The sequence below is a fragment of the Corvus kubaryi genome, unplaced genomic scaffold (genome assembly GCF_017639235.1).
Source record: "Corvus kubaryi isolate FWS band 111438036 unplaced genomic scaffold, C.kubaryi_AGA036_p1.0 37398, whole genome shotgun sequence".
Classification (NCBI taxonomy): Eukaryota; Metazoa; Chordata; class Aves; order Passeriformes; family Corvidae; genus Corvus; species Corvus kubaryi.
In genome coordinates, this window is record NW_024581137.1 from 44,911,422 (window position 1) to 44,935,352 (window position 23,931).

General features: G+C 39.7%; 1 protein-coding gene across 4 annotated transcripts in view; it reads right to left on the minus strand.

Moving 5' to 3' along the window:
* Window positions 1-23,931, minus strand: part of NRP1 (neuropilin 1) — a 113,190-nt gene that overhangs the window by 16,139 nt on the left and 73,120 nt on the right. For 2 of the 4 annotated variants that reach the window (XM_042044538.1, XM_042044537.1), the window contains exons 8-13: window positions 17,607-17,762; window positions 14,773-14,917; window positions 13,006-13,337; window positions 8,360-8,504; window positions 5,399-5,482; window positions 2,368-2,427 (exon numbers count right to left, since the gene is read on the minus strand). In XM_042044538.1, the coding sequence (XP_041900472.1) occupies window positions 2,368-2,427; window positions 5,399-5,482; window positions 8,360-8,504; window positions 13,006-13,337; window positions 14,773-14,917; window positions 17,607-17,762 (922 nt within the window). Of the gene's footprint in view, window positions 1-2,367; window positions 2,428-5,377; window positions 5,483-8,359; window positions 8,505-13,005; window positions 13,338-14,772; window positions 14,918-17,606; window positions 17,763-23,931 lie in introns of all 4 variants that reach the window. The other 2 variants (XM_042044535.1, XM_042044536.1) reach the window with 1 other exon arrangement.

The following is a 23,931-nucleotide window of genomic DNA, read 5'->3' on the forward strand; positions in this document are numbered from 1 at the left end:
CATGGCAGGTGCTGCTACTGAGAGGGCTGGTCAATCTCTGTCCCCAGTCATGGTGGCACAAGCTGCTGTGGCCACCACTAGCACTGTGTAGCTCATGCAGGGTTAGCCACTGGAGCCTGCAAACTGCAGCTGATCTGGAAGCTCCTTGGCTTGGAGCTCATCATTCACCTCATGGTGCGTTAGCTTCTTAAGGTAAACCAGGCCTTAAAGGGAATTAAGGCCAAAGCTGAAGGCTCAGTCCTTGATGTGTTAAATTCATACCTTGTTCAGCTTGAGAAGAGCTGAAAGAGTACACTTATCCTCAGGCAGCTGAGGGCCAGGGGCCCCCAAGCAGCCCTGGAACTTCACGGGCAGTATAAACTACATTATTTGTAGCTGACGGAGCAGACTTGCTCCCGGCTGCACAGCCCCTGCTCTGTGTGCTTCACTGTGTCACTCAGGTCCAGCCATGCCCCTTCAGCAGAAGGAAATATTTATACCACCTCCATGCCAGGAGGGGTTTCCCCATGTTGAGGGAAATTTCTGTCTGCCCCTTTTTGGGAGTTTTTGGCTGGTTTTCAGTGAGGGATTATGAGGCAGCTGGAAACATTTACATTTTAAACTGGAAATTCTGGAAACCTTATTCTTATTTATTAGCATCTGGCTGATCTCTATCTGTGATCTTTGTAATGTGCTGCCATGTGGGAGCCTGGAGTTTGGGATGTGAACTCGTCCCTTATTCCCCGGAAGGAAACGGTTCCTACCAGCACAATGCAGGGAAGTAACATTGGCATGCTCTGAACAGAGTCTCAGAAACTCTTTTAATAGAGAAAAAAATTGGCACATCACAGAGTAAGAAAAGGTGGTGCAGCAGGGAAGTAAGGAGAGAAAATGAGGATATCTTAATCTTGAAAAAACAGTCAGTCTGCCCAAGCCAAGGGGATTAAACACAACCTGCAAAGCAGCTGGCACTGCTATGGAGGGAGTGAAACTGTACTGCACAGAGGCACTTTCTTAATTTGCCATTTGTTTAAATGCAAGAAGATAGTGTAAAAAATCCTTAATCTCATCAAAATAGAAATCTAACAGATAATTTCGAACATAAAAATTAAAATGTTTTTCTCTTAATCCACTGCACAGAGTCTTTTCTTCCTCTGCTTCCCCAACCCCTTTCCAGAACTGTGAGATCAGCAGCAGCCATCCAGCCCTTCAGCAGCACTAACTGTGAAGAGGAGGTGGAGATGTGTCTCAAGAGGGGGGACTGGCTCACTTCTGTGTTTCTCATTGCGCTGGTGCTCCACAATCTGCCTCTGCTCAGAAAGCAGGGCAGAGGTAAAAATAGTGTATGCTGACTTAGCCAACTAGGTGACCCTGGAGACAAATTTTGAGGAGAGTAAAAGCATTGGCTTCTGCAATATCTGAATGCAGAGGCTGAGAGTGGGAACAATATCTGAGCTAAGTCAGCTTTATCTCTTAATCAGATCAACACCATCAGTGTCCTTTAGGAAATTTTTTGCATTATTAGTCCCTTTCTTTTGCTTGAAGCAAGAGTGGATCGTGTCACATGGTTGAGGAAACAATGATAAACACTTACCCACCCTGTTAATAAATCACTTGCAAGACTGTGCCTGACTGTGCTTTAATGGAGGAAATGGGAGTAACTGAAAACTGACCTCTTTACCGCTCCACAATTATTGATGCAAAGGATTTTTAACCAGTGCTTATAGTTTTCGGAGTTCGAGTTTTCTGCCCAAATCCATCCTCTCCCCTACCCTCAGTAAATTGTACAGGATATTAAAAAAATGGTATGAAAGCTGAGGAAGCAGCAAACTAAGGAATTTAAAAGCTGCTAGCTATTGTATTAAGTAACAAGGACCTGCTGCCAGTGACAACTTGGTTTTCCCTTTTCAAGTTCATGGTAGCAGTTTATGTAACCCCATTTCAAGAAAACTTGCTAGAAAACAATATTGTAAAACTGCCAGCTCCCTGGTGGAGAAAACTGGCAAACTTCACTTGTCTTAGTTTTGTAAAACCATGGATATAAATAGTGAGTGGGCCTGTGTGGCTGTTTTTGTTTTCCCAGAGTTTGCAAACACACTGTGTCACTGACATGCCACATTTAAACAGTGCACTGTGTGATTAAGTTAGTTTAATTTTGTCAGCACTTGGCATTTGCTGATGCAGAAGGAAATCTTGTTCTCTGCTGTATCTACATGTGGATGAAAGGAATAAAATATTTACTGTACAGAGCTAAGAGACCAGATGCTTCTTTACTTCAGAGACTTTAAGGAATGGTAAGTCAGGAAGTGCTGCAATTCATTATTTTGTCTCTGGCATGAAATTTGGGTATGGAATTTATTATGGTTTTAATAAGATTCTTTTTTTTACCTGGTTGTAATGTATTGTCAATTACCGTTGGCTTTTCTGTATTCAGCACTGTAGTCCCACCTGGAAAAGAAATTATGCGTATCATGATACATGTGACACAACAAAGGACACAGCAGTCATTAGGAATACCCTATATATAAACCTGAAATATTACTGTCTCTATTAGACATGTAGGTTACTGAGTATGTGAGCTTAAGCATGAAAATATGACATTAAAATCTGGTTTACTTTATCAAAAAAGAACACAAGAACTCTTCATTAAATAAAGCTGTGTATCTTTGGAGTCCTTGCAAACATCAGCTAAATAATGCTCACCATATCCCTGTGGTTGTCCTTGGTTTATAGACACTGATTTGCTTCAAATCACACGGAAAGTGAGCAAATGGTCTTTATGGCACCTCCTAAGAGTCACTATTTTGTTCATTTACCCATGATCTGTTGTTTCTCATATCAGGGATGTGAGGTAATACTGGGGCTTCCCCATACGTGTTTTCATAGCTGTGTTGTGAGACCAGCTCACAGGAGAGGTGCATGGGAATTGCCTGACTTTAGGAGCTAGTCTAAGGTAGGTTTCACTTCTGACTCAAAGTGAAGGAAGAATTAAGGACTTCCCCTTTGTCCTTTTCTTCAAGCAGATAAACAAGAGGTGAGTGGGGTCATGGCCCTCTCCTAGGCTTACTAATTGATATTTTTAAAATACTTGACTTTTTAAAGCAAGCCTCATATTCATAAGGAAACAAAAAGGAAATTAGTACAATTATAAATGCACGGTGGGGTGCTGATTACCAGTCAATGGCTCCTCTTTTCTTTTCTCCAGCAAGCAAGTGCTTAAAGCATTATAGAAAGGATGAATATGATGACTTCCCATGAGAATGAATGCCCAAGCTGTATTGGCTTTATGTTTGTGAGAATGATCTGATGGGAAATGCTATAAACCACGCAAATAGAGTAGCTCTGTATGGGGTCCAAATAGAGCAGGAAGGAATTTGGCCTACAGCACAATTACAGTTAATTGCAAGGGAGGCTTCATTGTGGTGCTCACATATGTGCAAGTGCTGTCAGGGAAGTGACTCTACAGTCGCACCCACGAGAGCACGCGCCACACTTGCACTGGGAATGGATGAAAGAGGGCAAGGCACTCATGAAATCCCCTCTGCACTGCCCTGCTATCCTCAATGGGCCACAAGACTTACACACTTGCCTTCTATGCATTTTGGAGGGAGAAAAGAATGCTTACAATTAATTTATTGGTAAAATCAGTTCTGTGCATTTTACTGTTGTAAGTAACATTGTACGGACAATGCAGCATTTCTCCAATGTCCAGAACAACTGGACATGAACTGCCTAGGGTTGCTAGGTGTTGTAATAATAAATTATACTTAAGTGTCTGCACTTTCGTAGGAGGGCAATGTAGTAACTTTCAATATTAATACTGAAAATGGTTAAGTTAAGAGATGGTGCTCAGGAAGGCTGGTGGCTGTTCCCTTGTCTTAGAGATTATAAATTGCCCCCTTAGCAAACCTGCAGAAACTGCCAGAAGGTTTTTCTTCCTCTCAATAAACTTTCCCTAAGGGACAGGGGGGTGAAGTCCTGAGCTCCTTGAAGCACAGAGACTATGAACATGGAAGGTGCTTGCATAGATCTGTCTGCTTCCCCTGACAGAGCCTCCATCTATGTGAAATATGTCTCTACCTACTGGGCTTTGAAAGACAGTGTAGGGCTTTGTAGGAAGCCCTAATGTTTCCTGACCTGCCTCTTTCTTTTCTGAATAAGAAATGAATTACAATGTTTAGTAACATTGAAAGCTTTCTGAACTACCTTAACACAATACAGACTATTTTATCAGACTCCCTGCATGGCTGTTATCAAATAGAATAAAGTTCATCTGGGACACTGGCTTGAAAAGCAGTGACAGTGACTGTGCACTGTCTTTTCCACTCAAGAATTGTTTTTTCAATTTATGATTTGCAACATGCAATTACAGGATACATTGGCAAATCTCAGAAAGGGTTTGATGTTGAAACTTCACTTTTGTTTGTATCTGCTGTCTGATGTTCTACTTGGCTCACTCCAAAAAGCCAATCTCTTACCTAAGCTTTCCCAATGTCCTCTTGGATAGCTATTGCCAGATTTTAATGCTATTTTATGTCATGGATATAAGAAGCAATAAACATTTATTAGATGAGCACATCAGGGAGCAGTGATGAAATAACTTGTGTCACTGCATCTAAAAACAAGCTCAATTACTGCAGATGTATAGATCTAATCAAACAGACACAGAGATTTGTGGAACAAGTGACCTCCAAGAAGAGATCAAAATGTAGAGGTGCAGTGTCAGCTCTCTTAGAAGGACTAGTGATTCTGTGCAAAAGCATGAGGATATGAAACCTAGCAAGCTTTCTCTGTTCCAGATGCAGTCTTTGTTACATCTCCCCCTCCTATTTTTCTGCTGGTGATGGCAGCTTGGAGAACATCAGCCCCTCTGTGGCTGTAATGCAGTGTTGGCGGGGAAGCTCATAGAAATATTTCTGGCAGTGTGAGTATGTGTCAGTATGCTTTGATGAAACAAATCTGTTTTGTTTCTGCCTGGGAAAGGCTTGGGGATGAGATTTGAGTCCTATAATAAGTTTTAGGTAGGAAGCCTATATGTAAACCAAGCAATATTTCAAGTTCTTCAATCTCAGACAATAAATCTCAAGAGTATTTTCCAGCTTTTCTTCTTAGTAAGAGAAAGTTTGATTAGAAGATTTGATTAGACACAATTGCCACTCAAAAAATTGCCCTCTCTTCCATCTAGTCACTATTATTTGCTTCAAAATTACATAGCTGAGAAAACAATCAGAAGTATTGTCATATGTAAAAGGCAGATGCCCATGTTTTGACAGCACTAACTATACAAACTGCATACTAATGTCCATTAATATTGAGTGGTTAAATCAGTGCAAACATTAAGGTGGTGATGGATATGAGCTGCAATGAAGCTGCAATGGAATGAGGATGGTTTCTGCACCTGTCAGTTGGTAGTCATCACCTGTGCCACTGTGACAGTTTGCCTGGTCATCATCACACTCATCCACGGGCTTGCCTTCGGAAACACTAGGCACAGCGGTCGGAGCTGAAACAAAATCCAGTTGTTCAGTTAAAACATGTGCTGGAAAACCTGCATGCAGTTGGAAGTAACATCCTGATGAGCACCATGTGTTGTGCCTGAGGACCGAAGCAACTCTACTTTGCAGGTTGCTTAGTACTTCTTTGGAATGGGCGGTCTTTGTTCTGCCTCCTGCACTGAGGCATATCTGAGGTCAAGGGCTGAGCAGAGCTGGGCAGCAAAGCACCAGACTCTATTCACTGGCTGATGGCTGTTTGTTGTTCCTACCGAGGAACAGTGAAAGCCTGGCAAGGCAGAGTGAGAGTCTTGGAGGATTGTGTATGGGGTAGAAACCCCATAATTTTATTGCTGTCCAAAGTCCCAGGGAGTGGGCCTGTGCAGAGGAGCAGGAGGGGTGATAATTCTCAAGCACCCAACACATTGCTGAAGAAACCTCTCTGCAAAGCGCATGCAAGAAAGGAAATGTCTGAGCACAGTTCTGGTAACAGCAGCAGGAAGGCAGTGTGATGTGGAATCACTTTGTGCTCAATGAGGACACATGGAAGGTGTTTCTTTTGTTTTTTGTTGAAGTTATAAATAAATAAGACATCAGTGATGTCAGTCATCCCTCTCGGCCACCTGCCTGCTTCTCACTGGTGATGACTTTCCGGTAGCTGCTGCCTAACCAGTAAAAAGTCTGAACTTTGTTATTAGAGTTAAAAGCTTCAGATTTGTGTAAGATGCCAGAAAACACATCTATAGCCCAGTATCTGCAAAGCACACCACATCTGGAAAACCAGAATACAGAGACGCGGTGCTATGTTTATGTTTTATGCTGCACGTATAGTTCCCTGGCTTTAGATAATCTTCGAATGTGATCCAGGCTTTTGTCTGTTCTCACCTACTGTTATTTTCATTAGCAATCTTTTTCACTCATTATAGGCTATGCAATAATGTATGTCTTTTGCAGATTCTTCTTTTCCCTTCTACTGCCCTCAGTGTCTGCTGGCCCCAGAAGATCATATACACTGATTTCTTGGCCTGAAAATTTCAGGAGAGGTGGTAGTTTTTGAAGTAGCTATATTATGGGATGAAACATGCCTCTTTAGGACCTTGACCTATGCTTTACAGGTTCAATCTATCCCTAGTTAAAGAAACAGTTCTGTACCTATTATGAATTATGCAGAACATTTGTAACCCACATTGCTATAAAAACCCCTCAGGGGGATCCCTCTAGCTTTCTACATCCAGTTAAGTTTCTTATCTTGATCTTTGTGCCCCTGTATAGCCTCAAGCTTGCCTACATCTCTGCCATCATTTCATATATGCCCCCCTGGGATGCTTCAAGCACACAAAACTTGCCTTTGCTCACTGCTGCTGGAGAGCTGATTTCTACTCCTCTCTGTGCCAACCTAAATGCTTCTTTTCTCATCTCAACTCTTTTCTTCCTCAGGAAATCTCAAGTGACTTCATTCAACTCCCTCCTTAAGATGCATTTATACATTAAGTATTATTATGCTTCTCCCACAGGCAAATGGGAATTGACCTCACCTGTCCATGAGCGACCTACAGGTGAGCATACATCGAAAGTGCACAATAGCAGAAGGACAAATGTGAAAAGATGTGTCCCGGGGGAAAAAATTGTACCTGCTGTTCCAGTTTGCCTAAAAGCAAAGGCTCCTTCATCTCACTGAGCAATATATTCTTGTAAGGTGGTCCATGGACTCACTCCTGGATGTCTGGGTGGCTACAGGAGCCATGTGGCTGAAGGACTTTGCCCACAGGTTGCAAGTTTACATAAGGCAGGTGCTGGTTTTTCTTTTTTCGTAGCAAGCAGCACAATAGTCTGCAGGAACTAAGTATTCCCACAGGAAATGAGGACTTCCTGCAGGAACTAAGAAGTATTTCCAACCTCCCCACTTTCCGGGCCAAGTAAAATCATACTTATTCAATCTGGCCTTCACTAAAAAAACAACACAGAACTCATCAGTTCTCACAGCAAATGCCTCCCACACTTCCCTCTTGGGGGAGAAATGGTGAGAAAGAAATGGAGGTAGAGCAGTTGTTTCCATTCATCTTGGGAGCTCATTCAGCTACTTCTGTAAGAGGTGTCATATGAAACCCCCAATACTATGGTTTGTTATTCTGTGTATTTTTAAGCTGTGTGGTTTGTAAGCCGCACCACTGTACCATCATTCACCAGATAAAATTGTTAAATTCACATAGTGTTATCTGTAGTTATCTATGAAGTTAAATAATTATGTTTATATAACAAAAATCAAAGCTGACTTCACGTCACAGTCCAAGGACAAATGTCTAAACTTTGCTTTTCCTGGTCTTTCATCTCCTACATACTCTTGCAAAATTAAAGCTTAGTAAAGAACAAAGAGGCCCCCTTTACCCCCCAAAAGGAACAGCACAGACACAGTCAAGCCAAGTGATCTTTGCCCACCACAGTTTGTGGTGTGACTTTCAGGTCTTTGAAGGATAGAGGGACATAATTACTATATTTAGTGCAAAGCTCCCTCTGCATTCTCGGAAAACATCTCCTCCAGGGTTGTATCATGGTAACATAAAATTTAAGTTCCTGTCTTTATTCTCTTCTAATAGCTCTATGATTCTCAAAAGTATAATCATAAGGCTGCTTAAGGGAATGGAAAACCATGTGTAGAGTATCACTGTGATTCAACAAAGGAATGGGAAAAAGAATAATAATTGTGCCTTGGGCATATTCAAATGTTGCAGAGAGGAGCTGAATAGGCCAAGAAACAGCACTAATGGCAGTCATGGAAGCGAGAGTCCGATGTGCTGCCTGTGCAGACATAGCAGTCTTCAGCAGCAGACCAAGTAGAGAATGCATTTATGAAAATAATAAAGTGCATTCACTTCTAGCAGAGCAATTACCTTCAAGTTCACAGCCCAGCAGCTCCATTCGCAGCCCCAGTCCCCCGTGTGTGGCTCTCTCAGGGTACACGCGTATGAATCGTGTCGATACAGGTTCAAAAGTCCGCAGTTCAGGTGTGTCATAGTTGGTGTTGCCTTCAAATGTCTGCAAAGCATGAAAAATGCTACTTGTTAAAAAAAAAAAAGGAAAAGAAAAAGCTATTTTCCACACTCATCTTTTTCCCTTCATTCTCCTGCCTTTGAATTAGGTGAGCAGTAGGCCAGATTCTAACGGCTTAATAAGTGTCAGGCATTCCTATCCTAAATGAGAATGGAAAATACATTGTTAAAGCTTCTCGGAAAAGTAATGCATTTCATTTTTCATAAACTCAGTAACAACCAATCCATCAGGGTCATAACAAGAGCTGAGTGTTTAATGAGACATGTTTTTAAATGACGCTCTGTTCTGAGGTTTAACTGGGTGACATTTCCAACAGTTCTCAGGGAAAAAAAAATGGCTGAGGTGAAGATCCTGTCACCTTTTAAGTGGTTACAATAATAATCCAACTATTCACGAGAAAATTTCAATCTGATTTCCCCCAGTGACAGAGCTTCACAAGTTGTAGCTATTTCAAAAGGCATAAATTAAACTTCAGGAGCAGTAGCTGCAAGAGTTCTTCCAGTGAGCCTGCTATTGAAGAAGAATTAGAAGAAAGAGAAGAAAGCTGCTTCCTGACAAAACTGCAGTATAATCCAACAGGCAAGGCAGGTCGGCAAATGTACATTTCAGACAAAAAATCTCTTCTCTGAGTTGCACTTTGGGTTCTTTAGACATAATAAAACTCTCAATGGCGTTTGTTTGATACCTTCGGTTTCTCTTTTCAGTGATCTTTTGCATATAGAACACATTCTAATTTGTACTTATAGGAACACCTCAAGTGTCTCCATGTAGATGATCAGTCCTTAGAACAAATCAACTGAACAAAGAAACAGTCCTTGGCATGAAAGCTTTATAGCCTAAGATAGGCAAAAGCAGTTATTTTTACCCTATTTTATAGCAAAAAATGTCTTCAGAACATCATGTACAGGAATGTCTAAAGTACAAAATATGAAAACAATGAAGTAAAAGTATTTTCAGCTTTTCCATGATTTAGTGAAACGGCAAAACTCTAAAAAACATCTCTGAACTGCAGTTCAAATTTGGGATTAGAAGTGCTACCATAAGATACTTCTAAGTCATAGCTGTGAAACCGGAAGCATTCTTCAGGAAGAAAGCACCAGATGCCCTTCATTTCAGAGGAGAACAAAACCAAACCTGCAATGAACTCGTTCTATTGATCTGGGGCAGAGAAAACAGAGGCTATGGGAAAAGCTGGCTGAATTCCTGAGGCAGAAAACCAGCATAGGTAAACCTGATTGCTTCCTGTATATTCAGTGCAGTTCTAAAAGCCTTCCTTGTTTTTACTGTGCACCTCTGCATTATGATCCAATGGTCCACAATCCTTCTGGCCACTGGTTACAGAGTGCCAGTCACAAAAGCCAATGGTGACGAAAGACTGTGAACAACTAAACTAAAAAATAATTTCAACATCAATGCTGTTTCTCCTACTTCCTAGGGAAATTGCACCTCTGAGGTGGCTTCAAAGGGCACTGGTTGACCCAGTGTATTGCCAGTGAGTTGTCACAAATTCATGTGTAGAGGACCTGTCAGATCTAATTGACATGGAATTACATATTATTATATTTGAATAACAATATAGTGCAAATGATCAGAAAAGCTACCTACTATATGAGAAAGAATGAATGCCATTTTATGTGTAAAAAGTAGACAGACACATGTATCTGAGGAATCCTTGCTCCCTTTTTTAATAGTAGTCTTAATAGCAACATATAATAATAAAAACTGATTTATAAAAGACATCACTACTGAAGTACTGACACATAGACATTAGGATTCAATAGGCATCTAGAATTACATTGAATCATTGTCCTTTGTAGAGCAGAGCTGCCTGTGATTCAATTTTGACTGTTCATTTAAAACACATACTGATACTCTTTGTGGGAGATGAGAGGAGTGTACAGCAAAACTTCACTTTGTGAGTGTCCTTTATAAAGGCTATGTCACAAATTGCTTTACTTCACTACAAAGATAAGTTCTAATAAATAATAGTTAAACAAAAGAGAAGCTAAGATGGTGAGCAGAAAAAAAATCTGCCTAACATATTTTAAAACCAAAATAAACATTGCAGAAAAATTTTAAAAGGATGTTCCAAATGGCAGGATATTCTGAAATTTCTTGTACCAGAAATGATGAGAGGAACTGCAAAAACAACAGCAAACCACCCCCTCCCCATCCCCAAACAACTCATCCGACCCCCATAAAAAGTGGAAGGAGGAAAGAAGTATGAAAGAGAAAGATGACTTTATGGAGTAGGCTTGCCTATAGACAAGAAATACAAATTGGATCTTGAGATAGAGTTCTGCATGGTTGTTTGATGATTGTCATTTTCACTCCTTTGAGTGCTTGAGCTAGGTTACAGGGGGAAATATTTTGCACACTCAAAAATATCTGAAATTGGGTCAGACAAAGAGGAGGGAGTTATGGTAGTCTTTGTGAAAGCAGCTGCAGGCATGAATGACAAGATCATGCTAAGAAACAAGGTGATGTTTCACCCCTTGGACATATTTTGTTGTTATGTTTAGCCTGTCACTGCTCTTTCTTTTCCTAAAATGCAGTTGTTTGTTTATTGAAAGTCACGACTTTAACCAAGTGAAACGATGTGTTTCATTTCATATAACAGGGCTGTTTCTAATCGACGTTCCTGCTGTGACTCATTATAGCATCCTGTCCCATCCAGTTCGACTTACAGTTAAAAACACTACATTCCAGTACTAACATTTTAAATTCCTCAGACTCCAAAATCATGGGATTTATCCTATTCTCTTTAAAGAAGACTTGTGCTTTGGAAGAAAGTTTATTAAATATATTGAATTTTTAGGACGGATTATAATTATGCCACAAGAGATTTGAATTCCAGCCCTTTCTATTCCATTAATCTTGAAAGTTAATTTCTGGTGGTGATGAAAGCTGAGGATGGGCTCAGTGCATTAGTTAGCACACTAGTTTTCTTGTCAAACTGCTAACTTCTGACAATGATGGCAAGTGCCTGTATTAGAAAACAGAAAGCCATGCAGCAGACGGCACGCTGCTTCGAAAACATATGGCATTATTTTTTTCCCTCGTTGAGCCACAGTGTAGAAGTACATGTCAAAACAACATCTATTTTAGAAAGAAAATGGTAAAATCCCATTGTTGATTTACACTCCCTTCACACTTTATGATGAAGTCAAAACTCATGGTAACAAGAGAAAGGAGATGACTGCAAAGGCTGAATCCGTTTAGTTTTAATCCCCCAAACAAATGATGAAAAGTGAGAAAATGCAGACATATTCAGTGAGATTAAAACAGGAGAGAATGAAGTCCAATATTTACCAAATGTGCCTGGAAAAGCTATATCCATGGGCCCACTCAGCTTTTCCTTTAAGGAAACACAGGTTCCTCCAATGGATGAGTCTGTACAGCAAAACAGCTTTTACATCTAATTTTCAAACTAACACAGATGAGATAAGGAACAAACCTCAGAATTCCCATCTGCCAAGCACCACAATGATTTGCCTTTTGACGGCAGATTTTGGTATATGATTCCCTGGTCATCCCAGTACTACAGCACCAGTTTGTGAGCAGGGCTGCATGCCTACTCATTTCCTCAAGGAACTGGGTAGGAGGACTGAAAAAGAGTCGTGCCTTTTGAGGCAAAAATGCACTTTGTGACCAGTAATAGCAAAATGGGATGGAAGACTTAGATGGGATTTGGTGTAAATAAGCTAAACCCTCAGTGCAATTTAGGTTCTGAAGCGCATACATCCAAAGACAAGCCAAAATAGGTACATTCCCAGAAACTTTTCTGGGCCACAATCATTTTCTTTTCTTTGGAATCTAACCCAGCAATTAATTTGGTCCTCCTCTATAAAAGTCTTCCCAAGCAATCTCCAAGATGCTTCCCTTGTGACAGTACAATAGTACTTCTCACTTGGGATGGGATAACATGACAAAAACGTCATCACTTTCTTTTGGAGCGACTTGGATCAGATCATTACAGAGAGTCTGAGAAACTCTCAAAGCAATTTACAGGCAGTTCAGAAATTCAACAGGCACCCCATTGGGCTGAATAACACCATTCTCATTCTATAGCTCTGACAGAAAAGAAGCAAAAGAAAAGTAATTCAAATAAATTTGTCTCAAATAAATTTGTTCACTGTCAGTTTTAGAGTTTGGATTTTTAGAGCAGACTTTTAAATCCCATTGCATGGGATTTTGCAGTAAATTGGGGGCCACAGAGGCACCAATGTTGCCAAGAGTCAAGGCTGAACTAGCTGTTGAATAAGCAAAACTTGCTGCCAGAGAGGCAAATGTCTTAAGGCCAGCTCTTGCCCTCAGGCATGGGACAGCTCCCACAGCATTCCTTCAGGGCTGCTGCCCTTGGAGTCCTCCTACTTGGCTTCACCCCAGCTATGTGGCTTTTCTAAGGTCAGATAGAGGTGTGTAGAAATGTAATGAAAGCTTTTTTTCTAATTCAACTTTTCTTTAGAGCAGTTTTTGCCCTTACCTTAATCTTTTTCTTGCTGGAGTCCATGATCATTTTCCAATCGGATCCATTGTTGCTGTAGCCAATTTTGAATTTTTTCATGAACACTTTGTTTTCTCGGTGCTTGCCTCCTTGGACAATTATGCCCCTCACTATTTTTTCCTCACCAAGGTCTATTTGAAGCCATTCATTTGTATACGGATGAGTAGTTGGTGGCAGTGCCCAACCTGAACGGCTCGTTATGAGGCGAGCATTTTCTGGGATCCAGTTTCGATCCACTTGAGTAGATGCAGTGATCTGAGAGTCAGGAATAAGGCCAGACACCATACCCAGCATCCCAGAGCAAGGATAATCTACAGAGAAAAAAACCCCAAATAAATTAAATAGTTATTCTGAACAAGTGCCAAAACAGAAACAGGACACATCAGTCAATTCACCTATCATAACAAATTACTTATTTATTTCTTATATCCAAAATAATCTATTGGATTTGTATATAATTTTCATTTGTTCAAACTTGCACATCCTAGTTTTGGCAGGAAGTACCAAAATACCACAAGTATTTTTGGCTTGGTGGGAACCAAAAGGATCAGAAAATCCTATTCTATTCTTGTTTTCTATTCTTCTTGCTAAGGCAAAGAGTGCAGGGCCATCTGAATTTGTGAATATTTCCTCAGAGAAAACTTCCAAAACCAGCCAAAACCTGGTTGCAGATTACTTAATTTTGGTGACATCAGAAATGGAAATCTTCATACATTAAAATACAATATATTGTTGCACTTGAGATTTTCCTAATGCGTTTCTTTGGTCTCTCAGACTTTTTCAGGTGACACAGAATAGTTGATTCTTTTATGATCCTAGATAAAGATCATTTAGAAGTACCTGCTAACAAGGAATGAAGAATTCTAATATAGAGTGTAACAGTAGTTCTGATTACCTACATGTAATCTGAAAAGATTTCATAGAATAGAACTTGGAATTCTCTAACAAACTAATCAGTAACCTTATTTTCCTGCTTTATGGAAACCAGTACTAAGAAACATTTTCAAGACTAAAGAAACACCTTTAGAGAAAAAAAATTATCCTAGAACTATTAAAAATTAGTGGCATTGAACCGCATTAAGTGCTAAAATTATGCTAGAAAAATTAGATTTGTACAGCCTAATAAATCATTAACATTTTCTTTCAACTGTAAATCATATTTTTACATTACACAGAAAGGCACTTCCATTGTGTAGAAATTATAGAAAACCTAAAACTCTAAAAACAAAAAAAAAATCTAAAAAATTTTGACAGGTAACTGTATGATATAAAAGAATTACATTACAATACTGATCACGACTGGGAACTTGACTTTAAACACCATTACTTGCACAGGCTTCAGATCTAAGTGTTTGTACCTTGCAATGCTTTTAAACCTAGTTATGTGTTTGCTCCTTGAGAAATCTGCTGAGAACTACCTATGAATAGCACACATGAGAGAGTGAGACTGGAGGGTTAGGAGGGAAAAGTAAGATGGGAATTTGCAAAATATCCATGTATCTCAGGAATTTTGCATGAAGCTGTAAAGCAATTGCAAGGAAAGTACTTAAAAGTAAAACATAATGTCAGAAAAACACCCAGATAACACTGGATGTTTGGGTTGTGGTGTTTTATTTTCTTTTTTTTTACCATTTTTACATTCAGACCACAGTGGAAATCATGATTATGAATTTTACTCATAAAAATAAATCCCACAGCATAGGCACAATAAATTCCCCTGATATCATAATCCTTCCCAAGACCTACCTGTTATCTTGCAGCCATAAACTTCAAATCTCAGTGAAACTCCATTTTCCCAAGACACAGGTCTAATTCGCACAAACCGTGTTAAAACTGGTTTGGCAAAAGGTCTGTAAACAACATCAGTGGGATTGCTATTCCCTTGAAACACCTTTGTGGGGAAAGAAAAAGTATATATTTGTTAAGCTTTCTCTTAAATGGTGTTTATACTTCTGTGTTTTACAGATAGTTATGATATGAGGTCTAACTAGGGTTGGCTGTGGGGGCTGACACAAAAGACTTGGATGGGAAACTATTCCATTAACCTCCTAACACAATTTTTGCAGACAGGTTTGCTTTCTTTGGGGAGGAAAAATGAAGATGTAAGGTATTCAGTGATACTAAACATGGTATTCCTAATGCCCAGATCTATATGCAGGAATGACATACACCGATCTTCATCACCCAAGGACTTCTGTGTCCTAGAAGAATCCCCCAATGCCCTTAGAGCAGCTTTATTTCTTGTACGCTTGCAGAATGATGCAGAAAGCTACAGAATCTCAGGCTCAAATTAAAGGTTTGGATTTCAATTAGACCACATAAAAATCCTATATAGATTTATGATAAAAACATATATTATTTTGGTGTCCCTGGGCTTAAGATTTTGCAAAGTGTATAGTGCAAACCTTGCTTTGTTAACCTCCTGTTTTCAAATCCTTTTCAACAAGTTCTCAGAATTTCTTTCTCCTTGCATATTGAGATGGAAGTCTATTTAAAATCTGTATAGCAGGCTCTAAGATTTTCCCTCCATCCCCCGAGGCTGGCAGTCAAATTAGATGAACAATGAGACTTCCACCAGAAGCACATGATTGTGCTGTGCTTTCATGTTGAGGATCCTGCAGACACACTCCTTCCTAGCACAGCCGAAACCTTGCAATGTTCCAATCCAAAGAAGGTGATTCAGTTTCCTGCTTCTTCCTCACATAGAGGCGACCAATTTCCTGTTGTTTTGCATGGATACAGACCCCTCTCCTTTTATGGGAGATTCTCCCATTTCTTACACACACTGTCCTACTTTCCTGTTTGTTCCTTACAGTAACTGCACTAATTTGGAGAGGAGACCAACAGCACAGAGCTGTCAACTCATAAGGCTCAGTTACGTCTCAAGTAATTTAAGATAAGAGTTTCATATCTACCAAGAGATTTTCAATGGAGTTGCATTTCTTTCCAGCAACATTTTTTTTTTTTCTGTGAGGACCTGCTGTAGTTTTCTCAAAGTTTGCATCTGACAGAGAAAATGACTCTTTTCTCAAAAGCACACAGATCCTTATATGTAGTTAGTGCAACACTAGCGTACGGCTGCCTTGAGATCTGCAGCTGCAAACTTTTAACTTGAATTAAAATATCTGGGAGGGAGAATGGTGCATACTTTTTTCTTGTCTTGATGAACAGCAAAATACTGCCATTTTAGAAACCTGATTTTTTTAATGAACCCTTTGTACAAGTGACACAGGTTTAGGAAATGTTCTCACTGATTAAGGACAGCATGTGCAAGAGAAACTCATGTAAAATACACTCTTGGAGAGTTTACAAATTGAAGCTGGTAATGAAAATCAGGCATGGTCTGATTTTGAAAGAAGCATTTGTTCAGATTACAGAATCCAGAGCCAGGAAACCCCGTGTCTCATACCAGCCACTGCGCTGGCCCCTCTTGTGACTTTGGGCAAGTCAGTTATTGTATCTTTATATACATCACTGTACAGTGCCCACATTGTGTCATTTGACCTTTAGAACTTCCAGTAAAACCAGGATAATACCTGTCAAAGAGAAGCTTTCAGTACTCATTTTTTATTGCTTTCCAAAGTGCTTCATACAAGCAAGATGTATTTGTTAAACACTGCTACCATGTTGATTAGATAAATGTAGTGGACTTGGCTTAGCACTTACAGATGAGTCAGGGACAAACCAGTAACCAAATATTTAAAGCTAGATAGGGTTACACTGATACAGTTTGATGTTGCACAGCTCTTCTGTGTCTTTACAGATGGGTCACAAAAAAGCTGTTTTGAAGGGAGGTACCACAAAACCTTTCCAGTTGCATCAGTCCCTGGCAGCCTCTGGGGATGCTGCTCCCAGGCACATCCTGAGTGAGGCGGGAAGGGAGGCACAGCCTCACCGGGGCTATTCATGTGAGAGCTGGAGCAGAACTGACTTCTCAGTAATGAGCTTTATGCTCATGGTAGCGGATAATGACAATTTTTCTAACAAGTGTCTAAAGCTGTTTCATTGGGAGGTCACAGAGAGCAAATCTGCTGATAAATGGAAAGGTGATAAAAATCTATAAGGATGGAAAGATCTGCCTAATCATCTGCCTGCATGACCCCCATCACTAAGATACTTGGGTCTAACAAACTACTAATCACTTGCTAGCACCCCTGCATGGCCATGCACAGGGAGCTGAGGCACTGACACATTGCATATCCAGAGCTTCACGGCAGATAATGGACAGATATTTTTGGAAAAGTTCTGCATAATTTTTTTCTCAAGGTTACATAGAAAATCTCTGAGAAAAAGGGAAACAGCAGAACACTCCAGGAAAAAGACACAAAATTACTTGAATTATGGTGAGTTCAATAGATAGGGTAGCACCTTGCACCATTTCCAGCTGCTCTAGGCTTTGCATAAACAACTTCTGTGGCCCATTACTATTGAGACACAAGCTGTCTTTTGGATTTGGGAAATTGTTAATGCTGATCAACCTGACTAAAACTTATTCGTCTTTTTTAAACAGATGATAGCAAACAGTTCAACAGACTATTTCTCAGCTGAAGAAAGATAATAAAAGAAAAAAAAAAACTTACAACAGGCTTGTTTCCCTCCTTTAATGTAATCCAATCCTCTCCATTGGAGCTGACATCTACACGATATGTTTTCAGATAATATTCCTTCTTTGTTTCTTTAGAGATGGCTCCTTGGGTCCCAATTCCAGAAACAAAGCGGAGAAGGCCCAGGTCTACCTGTGGTAGAGAATAATTTGGAATGTGAGGACAGTCACTTCAGAGCATAACAACACTGCAGCAGTGCACTCTACATCACCATGTTTTACAAAAATAATAAGGATTTTATATAAAGCAGACTGCAAAATATTGTTGATAATAACATAGACATGATCTCCTCCTTTGTAAACAGTGTCATCAGAGAAGATGGGAAGATCTGCCTAACTAGCCAGGAATGTCCCTCACATGCCAGAGAATTCTCTTTCCTCTGTGAGGGAGGAACCAGAGACACCATCAGTGTGACTGCAGAGGAGTTACTAGAGAAGTTCCTCAAGGACCAGTCTGCTGAACAACATCAGTTAATACTTTCATTAAGCCCTTGCAGAGATGCTAATGAGATTCTCTAAGGACACAAAGCTGCAAGGCATTGCCAATACAGAGGAGACTCGTGCAGTGAGAACTGAATGACCCTGAGGACTACAGCAGTAGAAATGGGATGGAATTTACTAGGATAATGTCAAAGTTGTGCACTTAGGGAATGATAACAAGAATTCTGCTAAAACCCAGAAGAACATCACTTGCAAATAGAAGAGAAGAAATGTATATTAGTTGGTCACAAGATAATTACAAATCACTGTGTGATTTTGTCGGGAAAAAGGCAAATTAGTTGCTTGTACTGTATGGTGTATTTGAAGAGAACAGAAAGAAGCATTAGCACAAGTGCAGAAATTCTGTTCCAACTGTCAAATGCCATGAACTTCTATCATTAGAAAACAATGTCATTTTGAACTTGCTGGAGAAATGCACATGAATGTGTGTTAGAGGTCATCTCTCTTCTTCACTCTTCTCTCCCTCCTTCTCTCATGGAAGTACATTGTGCTTTACAAATGGACAAGTGATTTAGGCTAACCTTGCTCTCCCCCATTATTCTTTTTTCATCCAGGTCTTTTCCTTATCTAGTTCATCATGTGGCATCAAAGAACTATCAACATATTTGGGAGAATGACATGGGGTGCAGGAATACAACTCCTCAAGTAGCTGGCTACTCAGTTCTGCTGGCAAAAGAAACGCTATCCCAGCACACAAGTCCAGCTGCCAAATAGCTGAAACTGGGCACAAAACTTTCTCACAGTCAGGTTGGTGACCATAGCTTTGAAACCTCTGCCATTTCCTTACAGCCTCTTTTTAGCCATAACAACAAACCAATTAAAATCACATTCTTCACCCTCTTTTTCTGCAGCTAGAACCTTCTCTTTTTTTCCTAAAGCAGGTCGTTTAATTTCAATATAAAATGACAGTATTCACAAAATATTAATCAGTGTAATTTATTCCCTTAACTTCATTTGTCCAGAGTTTAGTAGGATAATAATAGGTTGAACTAACCCTTCCAAACTGAATGGCTCCATGAATGTCCCAGGCTTTTTCATATTTCCAAAATATGTAGGATGCAGAATATATGTGTCCTGTGTCCCACAGGCATCCTTTTTCCTGGATGTATGTCATATATCCAAAGGCACTGGAGCAGTTAAATCAACATGCTCTGCATTCTCTCTCAAAAGGCTGAAGGAAGTGCTATTGAGGACAGTGTCTGCTCTCTCAATGCCCATGTCATATCATATGCAAGGCATTTTGGAGTCCTCCAACACAAGAATAGCAGCCTTGTGTGTGACAGATAGAACTGGCTTTCAGGGCAAAGTCCCTGCTCCAGTTTTTAAGGCTCATAAAGTCTATATGTAACATTTTAGCCCTTTTCTTTAGGGGTGAAATACTGCAACATTTTGGTTTTGTGTGATAGAAAAAAATTCAGTCTCAAAAAAAAAAAAAAAAAAAAAAAAAAAAAAAAAAAAAATCCCAGCACCGCCTCACAAAAACAATCAAGTGATTTAAAGTAACTGGAGAGTCTCAGATGTTAGATTGTTGCAATCTGAAAGTTAATGGGGGAATCTGGGCATCATTGCTCTGAGCAATCTCAGTTTAACTTCAAATGCTCTCCAAGCTGTACTCTGCTGATTGTAAAGTGTGCTGCACTGAGTTATGTCCAATACCACATTCACTTCCAGGCTGAAGTGCACTTGAAAATCTGGAAGTCTGAGGGAGCGCAGAGCTAAGTTATTTAAATGATCTGCTTCTCTTACAATTTGAAACAGCTCTTCAGTTTTGAAATGATTAGGGTCCCAAGCCTGTACCATTCCAACTGATTTGAAATTATTCTAGTAGAGGCTTTTTAATATACAGTAACTACTTCATTGTGAATAAAGTCAAGCAATGGCCTACTACAAGAGTTCTAGGTATTTGAAGCCAAGTTAAAATTTAACATTGGTGGCTTAGGGAAAGTTTTGATTATTTGATGCCTGGCCTAACAATTGCTACCAGTCACCGACCATTCAGGTCTCAGGCTTGTCCTATCAGAAAACTTCAGGCCCCCAAATTTTGCTTGGTCCCAGATTCTGGGATTCAATACCCCTTCTTAACTCCAGGGCACTGAATATCCTATAGCATCTATCTCAGTGCCCAGGATTAAGTCCTAAACACACAATGGATATAAACATCTACCTTCATGTCTAAAACCTGTCAGAATTCTCTCACTGGGAGACAGGGAGATGCTGAGAGGACTTCTAATTCATCGTCTATGAGTAAGGAAGGAAAGGCAACATCATTAGTGCTCCTGGCTCCAGTAACTGAGTAAGACATTACTGGAGGAGGGAGGGCTCTCTTTTTGTTAGAGAGAACATCTCTTCACATAGATGTGCTCTCTCTCCAGGTCAGCAAATCTTTATGTGCTTCTTGAAAACTGGAACTATGTCAACAGTAGTCTTCTCCTGGAGTGCCTGGAGTCTGACAGCTCGAGTGTTCAGCACAGCTTCGAACCCCTTGCAAAAGCAAGCTGTGACCCCAGACCTGCTGCATGCCAGGGGCTGTTTGCTCACAAGTTGATAGAAGAAAGAAGAATAACACTTCTCCATCAGTGTTTTGTGAGAAAGAAGCAATGCAAACAAGAAAGGTGAGATTAAGCAGCAGAGCAGCAGAAGGGTCTCTTGGAATTTTTAGTACTAACTCAGTGTCAGTGAAAAGGTCCAGGAGAGAGGTAGGGCATTTACCTCCCTTTGACAGTTCTTTGCAGTGGCCTCTGGAGGGGCACTGTTCCTCTCCAGGTGCATGCAAACAGAATTCCAACACTGTGCACCCCTCTGTGGTACCTAAGTATGTTTGCAAATTAAGCTCTAAATGTAGCAATCTTCTCTAAGCAAGGTGATAGAAATGAATTATGTAGAAGACTACGTTGGAAACTGCATGACATATTTTAATGGGCTGTTAAGATCCCCCTCATTAACCACTTTGTGATGCATTTTGTTTTTGTTACAATGTTTGTTGAAACCCTGTTTCCTATAAAATGCAAAAAAATTGTTCATAAAACACAGATTCCAAATGCTACAGGGACTATTCAGAGTTGAAGTTCAACCATATCAATTGCTGGTAACAACTAAAACCTGAAGGTACTAAAGTCTAGCTGTGATAAGACACAGCTCTTCTCTGTTTTTTCCAGAGGAATCAGAGCAGAGGGTAATAGCTCTGGAACAGCTATGTCACCAAACAGATAGGAATTCTTTTGCATCTGGAAGGCTTATGTCTATAGAGTCCATGGACTGTGTAAGTTCCAGTCAACATAGTATGTCCTCTCCAAAGAAGTCTCCAAGTGTTAACATGACCAGAGGTAACCATTTTTCTTGGAGGCAGGCTACTCCAGCTATGATTGTAATACAAGTCTTTAATAAACAGCTTTTTGTTTTGGCCTTCTTGTCCTTTTTGTTTCAAGAACTTGTGTTTCATGTTAGAGTGACTGTGAAGAGACGTGGTGTTGAAATATGGTACTTTTGAAGATGAACATCAAATGCATTTCCCTGCAATTATTTGACATTTAACTTTCTGCACATATGATAAACAAACATCTGGTATTTATTTTAGAAAATGCAAGCAATTTTGTAAGTTATTGCAAGCCTTATGGCTGTGATCTGAGATAGGCAGCTGTCTCCAAATCTGAAATCTTCACATTTCATTTCCATGACCAGAGTTTCAGTTTTGACTAACGGCAGCATGTTTCAAGTTCTTTTTTTTTTTCCAAATTTTCACTTTCATTCAGATTATAAAGCATATCTCTTGGAAAATGGTGCCTAAGGGCCTTATCCAAAACCACAGCCTTGATAGTTGCCTGTGCTGCAATGTGACCATCTCTATTTGAAAGTACAAGTCTGGGAGCAGACCTGCCTATAGGAATGGGCCCCTAACTCAGAAATGAGGATCATCTCGAATGTGTATTTTTTTTTTCCAGGAGAGAAATGTTAATGGAAAAAAGCCTCAGTTGTTCCTGTTTCTAAAATCAATTTATTTCCTACAAAAGCATATTGCAAGGCACTAGCTGTTTCTACATATGAATTACTTCCTCTCCATTTATTCTGCAGTATCTTCTAGCATCCAGGAGAAATATTCTTATTGCTGTCTTACTGTCTCCAAAAAATGCAGGTGGGTGACACATTTTTAAGACAAAGATATACAAGTGGTGGCATACGCATTTTATTTGAGACCAGTTAAGGGGAAGGAAAAAAATAACATTTAGCTCTGCACAATGCATCACGTAGCAAATCTGAGCAAACTGCTGGATAAAGAACGACACACAACATACATGGCTTGAAATTAATACTGCTGCTTCCTGTCGCCATACATAACTAGTTTATAGTATGGGAGATCTTATCTTCAGAATGAAAATCTGCCTCGTTAAATAAAATACAGTCATTGAGGGAGCTGTAGCAAGGGAGCAGTTTCGCCAGCTTTTAACACTCCTAGTGTAGGTCTGTTCAACAGCCTGAGAAAATAAAGTACTGAGTGGTGGAGTTTGATTAACAACAGGAAGCTTTTTGTTGTGGGCATCTCTTGTGGCTTGAAAAGCTGTACAATCCATCACTTGACACAACATACCAAAGTAAATATTTTTAGAGAACCGTGTCATTTCCCTAGATAGCATACAGTGCTCTGAGTCAGATTAACTGTTGTGATGCTTCACTGTTCAGTCAAATATTTAATTAAGCAAGAGTTGATCTATTTTCTTAATGCTGCTGTTGATTTGGCCAATCATGCTTTCTCATGAGGTATATACAACTATGACTTAATTCCTTTATTTCTTGGATTATGATGCTAAGTAAAAGTGGGACAGGCTCCAGTAGAAATTCTGAAAATAGTCTAATTAATTTGGTTGGAAAATTACTTCCAAAAGTCTTCATTCTTGAAATGAGTAGTCATTACAAAAGGACAACTCCTTGATTAATGACAGGTTGTAAATATTCATCCTGGATTTAAGTAAAAATAGTTAAGCCTGTGAGCTACCTCAAATCTTTGTGTGAAACCCTCAGTGATACTTGTGGCATCTCCATAAAGAAAGTGGGGAGAAAATACTGCTCCTATTAAGATCTCTCCTGAGTCACTGAAGTCTTTCTCATCGACCTTGACAGCAACCTCCTGAAAGCCCCAAAATGGTTTATCAGCTAATCACATGCTCACCTTGTAGTCTCTGCCTAACAACTGTCCCCAGTCAGCATGTTTTACAGAACTGATGCTTATGTGACTTGGCAAAAATGGGGAAGTATGAAAGAAGAGATGAGCAAACATTCAAGCCAAAGAAATAGGAATTCTTGGCAGCAAAATGGAAATGAACCTTTCTTTAACAGTTGAAATATCTATTCCTCACAATCTTCACCTTCTGCTCAAATCCCTTTCTGCAGAAGAAAAAAACATAAGATTCCCCCAACTGAAAACAAAGAATAGAGTAAAAGATGCTATTGAGCTACTGAAGCTGGGGTAACAGTAATGAGTACAGTAACTTTTCTCAGAAGAAGATATGCCAGTTTCTATGAGAGAAAATTTAGGATAATGGGGAAAAAGTATGACTGATAAACGTAAGAGAACCCCAGTCATCATTATGAGGTTGGTTGAAAAAGGAAAAGATGCAGAAAGCATAAGAAAAATGAAATCCAGAAACATAAAGGAAAAAAGAAAAGACAAGAAAAGAATAAAAGAAAAAGCTTCTGTGTCTCTGACAGAGAAAAGATAATGCTTGTGTGGGCTGTGTTGCATCTGGATTCATGGCACATTCTCCCACTCTTATGTTAATTTTTTTTTGCATAAATCAGAAGCAACTAAT